At 31.8% G+C, this 8,672-nt stretch overlaps 1 protein-coding gene across 1 annotated transcript; it reads left to right on the forward strand.

The window, feature by feature from the left end:
- Window positions 1-1,016: 1,016 nt before the first annotated feature.
- Window positions 1,017-3,712, forward strand: LOC132548916 (uncharacterized). Its single transcript, XM_060212818.1, has 3 exons — window positions 1,017-1,269; window positions 2,322-2,471; window positions 3,534-3,712. The coding sequence occupies exons 1-3, from the start codon at window positions 1,017-1,019 to the stop codon at window positions 3,710-3,712; spliced, it is 582 nt and encodes a 193-aa protein (XP_060068801.1).
- Window positions 3,713-8,672: the final 4,960 nt, after the last annotated feature.

The following is an 8,672-nucleotide window of genomic DNA, read 5'->3' on the forward strand; positions in this document are numbered from 1 at the left end:
TCATTTGTTATAATTTGTGGAGAGGACTTACATAATGTTGTAATACTTGTTCCCAATCCGTTTGTTTGTTTTCTTGGCAATAAAATATGTTAAAATTAAACGGACTTACATATAAGTCCTTGGCCTTACATGTATATGTATAAAATCATTTGTATGTGTAAATGGCATTTGACGTTAACGAAATGCCACAGGGTCAACTGTTTGCCATTTTCAGTTTGTTTTTCAGCCACTTTCATTGGAAATAGGAATATATTCACGGTACCTGCTACATGTATATTCATCATGTATATAATTTGATTTAATTCATTATATAATTTTGTCACATTTTATTGGCACATATGTTATTACAATAACAATAAATACACAGAATACCATTGCACCTGATTGTTTACTAATTGAGTACGGCGAAACGAATGATTTAGATTATTATACGTTCGACGAAAATACTAGAGTTCCATTATATGCCATTCTATACTGTAACCGTGTTGCAACGTAAATTGTAGATCGTTTCAAATGTTAAAAATAATTTATCAATCATTTACCACGAAATTACATTATCAGAGTGCATAATACATGCATTCAACAGTTTCAAATGTCAGACTTATTGCTGTGTGACGTCACAAATTCCGATCCTTGTATTACTCATCTTTTACCTGCAGGAAATCGCTGAAGCATGACAAATAAAGCTTGCAGCTGACTAGGATTTCCACCCGTAGACGTTACTGTTTACAAGCGTTTTCGAGACTCTTTCAAATGTATAGCATTTTACCTGCCCATGTACGGTAATGGCGCACCTGGCTTTTGTGATGATGACCTACTTTCGATAATTTTACCTGATTTCGGCTACAAGAACGTGTTTATTTTACATTTATAATATACATTGCTCTAAAGAGGGAAAACTGAAACCTAATCTCTTGACTTACCTGTACACGAAAACACCAACATTCAGCTTTGTGTGCCGTGAAGTCGGAAGTAAACAAGGTGTCTGAAGATTCAAACGAGAGGCAGTTGTCATCATGAGTTTAAAGGGTGTTGATTCCTTAGACGAAATTCCGTGGATTTTCCGTGTTGGGTTTATAATCTTATTGGTGGGCTGCCTGTTCCATGTAATTGGACTTGGAAGCTCTCACTGGGCTCTGACTGCCACGGACGAGTATGGAACCGTGGAATTTGCTGGTCTTTGGGAGAAGTGTGCCGACCTGAATTTGGGAGGAGATGAAGCCGATTTTCAATGCCAAGGTTTCGTCTGGGAAGACGTCCAGGTTTCCCGTATGTTTTCAAATCCAATTGTCTTTTTTCTTTGCTTCCATATAAAACATAACTTACTCTCTACACTTTTGTATCATAGCCATGGTTCTGAAACTTCAAATTAGAAATGAAATCGGCTTTAGAAATTTACGATATTTAACAAATTGAATGGATTATTATCTTTCAAACTGAATAATTACATCAGTTTTTAATACTTAGTACTCTATAATAATCAGAGACATTATCTCTCATGACATTAGCTTTAACTTGTCAGTTGTTCATTATCATTTAGGGGGAAAAAATAGAAAGAGATGTGATATTTACAATCAGGTCTGGGCTGTAATGCAAAAACATAAGGTTTAACTCAACATTTGCAAACTATAGCAGTACTTATATATGTGATAATGCTTATAAGAGAGTGAGAGAAAGGATCTCCAAACGAGAGTTACAGGTTAGAAGTACAAAATGACAAGGAATGTGAACTGTCATCAGGAAAATCTAGACAATTTTTATAGCAATACACAAATATTATATATAAATACAGTGTTTTATCATGCAAGAATCCGTCACCAGTTATTTGTGTGCACACATATATTACTTTTTAATTGAAAACTTGGACTGGTATTTAAGTTTGTTCTCGTAGATAACCTTCACCTCCTGGTATTCCTCAGGGTCAGTTATCTTAAAAACCAAGAATCTTAATCTGGAGACCCAAGGTCATGTTCATTGGCTTTTCAGGTTTAGGTCTGAATGTTATTTGAAATGTTTCAACATAACTGATCTTGATCTCCGTTTTCAAGGTTTTGTGGGCCAGATACATTGTTGTTTTATTGTTAAAGAAAGTCTACAGATTCATGAGGTCTATATCTAAAGCAATATATGTAACACTTAAGTATTTTTTCTAATGCATTGCATGTTTTAATTTGAGCATTTTTGCAAAAAAAAAAGTACATGAATCAAATACAGGTGCTTTAGGCCTTTTGTTTCACATGTCCCATGGAATAATATTTTCTGAACAGTAAGAATGAAATTAAAGGTACTTTATGTATTTCACACAACTTTATTGAATACAGATTGGTTCCGGACCATACAGACTATGCAGTCGATGGCCTTTATTGGAATGCTTGCAGTTGCCATACTTGCAGCCATGTACATGTTTGTCCCAGATTTGAGAGGTTATTCCACACTACGATATATCTCCATCTTCCTTTTATTCCTGGCAGGTAAGTACCATGTAAATAATCCTAGAACACCAATCATACAGATATGTTACACAGTCACAGCCAAATGAGCAGTCTTAGGCTTTGTCTGCTGGCATTTCTGCAAAACTTACGAACAGCATTACCATTCATACCTGATTTCTCAGGTAATTCACAGGAAGATTTCTTTCCCTTTTCTATATCTTCAGACATATAGTTAATAATATAACAGAGCTTATGACTGTAATTAACGATGTACAAGTGTTATATTCTGTGTATTAAACTGAAATTTAAACCTTTATTTTACAACAATTGTGAAACAAGTTATTTCCACTTGTACTAATCACTGTTGTTGGATTTAAACACTAGGGGTATTAATATTGGAGGAAACTGGATTATCTGAGAAAATTCCATGTTGAAACTTTTCTGAACTTAATGGCCCATTCCGGGAATTAATGTTTGCTTTCTACATATCTAGCACAAGGGAATTATATAGAAATTACATCATTAATTACCAATACAACAATAAGGCAAGTAGGCCAACACATTACCTCAGCCTTAAAGTCAGCGCCTTGAAATTTTTTATAGAAAGCTCTTGGTCAAGGCTGTTAATATAAATGACTTTGACCCACGTTCAAGGTCACAGGTCAGTTGTGCTAAAATCTTTCAGTGGTTTCTTCTCATTAAGCAAGAGGTACAGAGTGATGAAATTTTGTCTGTTGCATTTGGTGACCAGTTACTATTGATAGTATTAAGAAAATATTGTGTCTTGTTTTTGAAACAGTTCTCTTTCGGGCAACACAAATAATCTGAAGTGGTACAGTCTAGAGTCTAGATATGAAATAATGGTAGACATCATATTCATGGAAATGAATGATCTTTAGGATAAGAGGATGAATATAGGTGAAAATCCTGCCAAATTGTTAATAAATCTTTTTTGCTTTTAAGTCTAACCAAAACTTTTCTACCTTTTCCAAGACCAGAAGATATTTGACAGTATCTGTCGGATAAGTTACACGATTGGTCTTTAGGCAACATATTTATGATTGTTTTAAAATAAATAATTTTCATTTCTTCTTCATACAGGTATCTTTATTGTGACAACATGTATTGTATTTGGGTCACTGAAAGATGTCCAAAAGGCAAGGACCATGCCAAACTCCTATGTCAAACTGTCATGGAGCTTTGTTCTGGCTCTTCTGGCTGGAATCGTGGATTTTGTCGTCGCCATTATCTTCATCATTGGAGGAGAGCGAGATGATTAGATATTCAGATTTATTCAGATGTTGAGATACTTGTACTTTGGAAAACAATACTTCTATCGTACTAGGTCATTTTTTTCCTTCATATTTTTATCATTTAAGAAAACAAAATTTTCCCATCTCTACCCTCCCCGGGATCTTATATTCCTAGCTGATTTTCCCATTTAAAGCATTTCATAGATGTTGGCAATAAAGTTTGTTTGAATTTGTCAGTAAAAATATCTATACATCTCATGAAAGATAAAGTTAATCACGTAACAAAATACATTGATATTTTAACATTAAATTTCTAATTTCTTTATCAAGAATGCACATAAAAATGATTCTGATGAGTTTTGACTGCAAAATCTTGCAAATTTAGTTTCTTTCCAAAGTACAAATTTTCATATTGTTTAATCAAGTTTTTTTATACATGTATTTAAAATGAAAGTACAGTTGAAGTATTACATTCCAAATTTATGACAGGATATCGTATCATTTCTTGTTAGAAACAGACACAAATACATATCAATTAAGATTTTTTTTCTTTTTCTAGTCAAAAATAACAACCCTCAATAAAGAAAATTTTCAACTTTTTTTCATAAACTAAGCATGCATCTTTTCTTTACAAGTTGGCTTTTCTCTATAATAAATATTTTGCACAGCCTCATTTCATTCCAAAATGTTGGAAAACCATTTTGTAAGATTTCAATTTAATGCTGATGTAACTGACACAAGTATATAAGTATCTTGTATTTGGCGATTTAGATACATTACAGCTTCAAATTTTTACACGAGGGAATGCATATCAAATTCAAGTTTAAACCAGAGTTTTACACAAAAATACTATGATATTTTCAAAGGCTGAACTAGTCGTGCATATTTAAAATAAAGTGCTCTTTACAAATTTTAATAGGTCATTCATTGAATTTCAAAAATATATAAAAACATTTTGTACTTTTTGTTTTAAATCCTCAAGATGTTGACCTGTTCTGTGAATGATGGAAAACTTACTTCAAAGTTATACTTTTGAATATTTCAACTCATCCATGACTATACAACCAAATTTAATCAGGTAGTTCTATTTTCTAACAGAATTTCATGAAGTAAATCACTGGATTTTTTTTCTTTTCAAAGAAAGTTGATTGATAAACCTGATTCATTTCTAAAATTGAGGTTTGTAGTTTTAATTTTTTCATCCAAAGATCACATTTCAAATTTCAACCTTTCAGTCATTATTTTGATGGATATATTTTTGTAATTGTTAAGAATGAGAAATTAATTTTACAACTGTTGTAATTTCTTCGATACAGAACTTCACTTTTTTATTGTATTTCATGTCTATAGTGTTCTTAAGTCTCTTATAAAACCTTCATGTCATTCAGCTCCATACGTTAATGATTTCTACTGAACTTTGGTAAATATTTTTCATTTTATCCATGATTGTGTATAGTGTATATATACATACGTATCTGTAAATATTTTTCAAATATTCACCCATAAAACCAAAAGAAATTTATTTTTGTACTGAATTAATATGATGCACTCATTCTTCATCTGTTTCCTTGACTTCTCAAATCCTCATCCCTTGCTACTGCAGCTGTTGTTTATGATGATGAAATCATTGAAGATATAAAAAGTATTTAATCATTTAGAGAAGTTGAAGGTTGAAATCTAAATGTAGATATTGCCATCAGTACAGACTTCAGACAAGCCCTGTGTTAATCTGTACAGTTAGCTTCAAGAAAAACTAGACTTGATGAGTTTGTCAATTTACTTTGCGCTACAAAATGTATTTGGTAACCATCTTGATCAAAGACTTGTGATGACCTGTAGTTTCTAAAGACAAACAGCTGAACCTTGTTCTTTCATCACTTTACAACTTGTCACAAGTATAGACCATTCTGAACTAGGATATACTGTCATACATCAATTAACTATCAGTGATGAAAAATTTAATTTTATGTCACATCTTTAATTTCTGTGATTAATTGTGCAATTAACATTATACAAAACACACTAATTCAAAATTGTTTATCACCTCAAACTGAATTAGTTGAATCAGGAGTTATTCTTTTATTATTAAACACAGTAAATGTTTTGTAAAAGATTATAAAAATATATACTGAGGTTAATGTGTTTTTCCCCCATCAGGAAATTTCCATGTAGTCCATAAACATCATGTAGTTATTGCTATACTAGATAATTAATATTTCAATGTATCTGAGTGTTAAGTTTGATTTTAGTTTGAAATTTATTTAAGTAGACACTTTCATAGCCACTATCAAAAGAAAAAGAAAGATTTTCTGAATATAACCAAGAACATGTTGGATTTGGCAAGCATTTGAAAAGTGGTCATTACATGTTTGACAATTGCTTGTGAATAAGGTAGGCCAATGAAGAGCATTAATCAAGAGAATACATCATTTGTATATTTCTTTACCCATAACCCTAGAATTTATTTTGACAGTGTAACATCTAAAATGTATTTTTATCAAAGTGAAGTATATAATCTAGACTTTGAATATTTTTAATTTTCTATGTATATTGATTTTTTCAATACAAAAGATGTAGGATATTGTTAATATGATGTTTGTATTGTATAGGTAGGATAATAACTGCACTAGTATGTAAACTCTTATTACCGTAAATGTCCAAATTGTAAACCTGCTCTTTTATGGGACCATCTCTTTACAAAAAAGGAAAAGAAAGCATGTCTCACTGAAATAAGGGAATTTAATTCCAAGCCATTAAACAGGTTTTGTCACCTAATAATCATTCCTCTTTAATAGGGCAGTGCATTGATTTTGTCATTTGTGGTAATGTAATGTTTGGTTATGTAGTGCAGAGATCTGTATATTGTACATACAATCTGTAATCAAAGAAACATTTATAAATCTTAATTTTTTTTGTTCTGACATTTTCTCTGCAGTAAAGCCTTTAGTACCCCTTGTATACCCCTTGGTATAGTCAAGATCAATGGTTTTGGAGTAGTCTTTTGTGTCCACAGGGGTGACAGATTCTATTTGGTTTGGTGAGTTTGAAAAGAAGTGGTCATAACTTGCACAAACTTTTAGATATACTGTAAGAAATTTTGTTATTCTGAAGATTTTTATCTAACATTAACAGGCCCTTTTATCAATTAAGTTCAATATCAAGATTTAGAAAAATTTACAAATGTATCGCAGCACTTGTAAGGTACATGTACATTAATATTATTTCACCAAAAAAAAGATAAAGAAAAATGGTATCCACTAATTCTACAAATACTAGCTCATTCAGTAAGACTATTTTCACAGATAGTCACTAAATCAGTACATGATTATAGATTTAATAGCATTTAACACACAGTGATTGTATCCGGGTAGCCACTTTGACACATTAATACAGTTAACAGGTCTGACACCTGGCAAATGTACGCTGTGGAGTATACAACACAAAGACATATAAAGTATTTTCTTGAGAGTGAAGTGAACTTGACTACAAAGTGGTCATACTAGTGAGTTGGTCTTAAAGGTGAAAAAACAGAAATTCCACCAGTTCCATGAATACTCTCTCTTTCTGTATTAACAACTGCTGACAGAATTCTAGAAAGAAGATATAGTATCTATACTTTTAATTCTATGCATTGACAGAAGTCGTAGTAAACAATATCTCATTGTAGAATGTATATACAATTCATGTATTATGTAAATAACTTTTTTATCAATGATTTACAAAAAATGTATTTTTTTGTCTAATGAATATTTTAATGGACAATAAACTACTGATTACAACATGTTTTTGTTGTGGCTACTTGTTGAGAAACCCCATTATTCTTGGGATATATCTAAGTTATCTCCCATGAACAGTTGACACTTCATTATTAATAAACTTTTGACCCACATTAAATGTCAGTTGGAAAACATTGTTCAATTCACCTTAGTGCATGACCTCAGATGTGGGTAAAAGTTCATTTAAACCCAGTTAGATAATCAATATTACAGAGTTGTTACTTTACACATAGGTACATGTTTTTGTCGGTCATTAATTGGAACAGAATATTAATTGTTTTCATTGATTTGATTAGTGTACATCAGAAACAGAATCAGTCATCTATATACACAATATCAAAGGACATCACAATTACACTAGGTCTCATGGTTTCTTCATAGTAGTGGTTAGAGGAAAGATTTTTAAAAGTCTATTGGGAGCTTATTTGCCATAGAATGCACAATATTTAACATCATGAACGACTTATTTCTGATCAGTGGCATTTTGTTCTTGTATGCAAAAGTTCAAGAACCCCAATATATCAAACAGTATCTGATACTTTCATGTGGATTTTCATCACATCTTTTCATGTTTTATACCATCAGAATCAAATCTGAAGGCAAACCTGATTTTCACCAGCATGTAATTTATCAATGGCAAAACAGCACAGATACTTAATTATATACTGTATGTGTTTGTGTAGTAATGACATATGCATAGAGGGAAAAAATGTGTTGAATGCAAAGCAGCAAATCAGAGTCAAGTTCGCTCTTGAAATCTATGCATGAAACAGTGACTGAAAAGTATTCCCAAAAGTTTGTATTTAATTACTTAAGGTCAAAGGTCTAATAGAACTGTCCATGTCCATCACATCCTTTACAAATATAACATCAGATGATGAAATAATAGACAAGATAATTGTATGAATAGATGTATTAGACAATACACGAGATCCCAGAAGAATCTTGGCGCCCACCATTGTTTGATCTTTATATAGTCTTTGAAAGTTGGATCTCTTCTCTTCTCTTTTTTTGCTCTTAATGATATGACATTTGAACATTCCTTTGCAGAAATAAATGATAATCTTTACCTGCCAAATCCAAAATGGCTACTTGGAAGCCATTTTGTTTCTTCTGATCAGTCCCAAAAGCAATTGAGCACAAAGAGAGATCAAAGGGAATATACATATGAAATTTGGAAGATATCCATTCCGTACTTTTTCAGAAATAGC

The sequence above is a fragment of the Ylistrum balloti genome, unplaced genomic scaffold (genome assembly GCF_031769215.1).
Source record: "Ylistrum balloti isolate Yb309-2 unplaced genomic scaffold, AGI_CSIRO_Ybal_v1 Utg370036, whole genome shotgun sequence".
NCBI lineage: Eukaryota > Metazoa > Mollusca > Bivalvia > Pectinida > Pectinidae > Ylistrum > Ylistrum balloti.

Coding starts and splice junctions, on each gene's coding strand:
- LOC132548916 (XM_060212818.1), top strand. CDS start 1,017: ATGAGTTTAAAGGGTGTTGATTCCTTAGACGAAATTCCGTGGATTTTC. Junction 1,270..2,321: donor GGAAGACGTCCAGGTTTCCC/GTATGTTTTCAA, acceptor TATTGAATACAG/ATTGGTTCCGGACCATACAG. Junction 2,472..3,533: donor CTTCCTTTTATTCCTGGCAG/GTAAGTACCATG, acceptor TTCTTCATACAG/GTATCTTTATTGTGACAACA.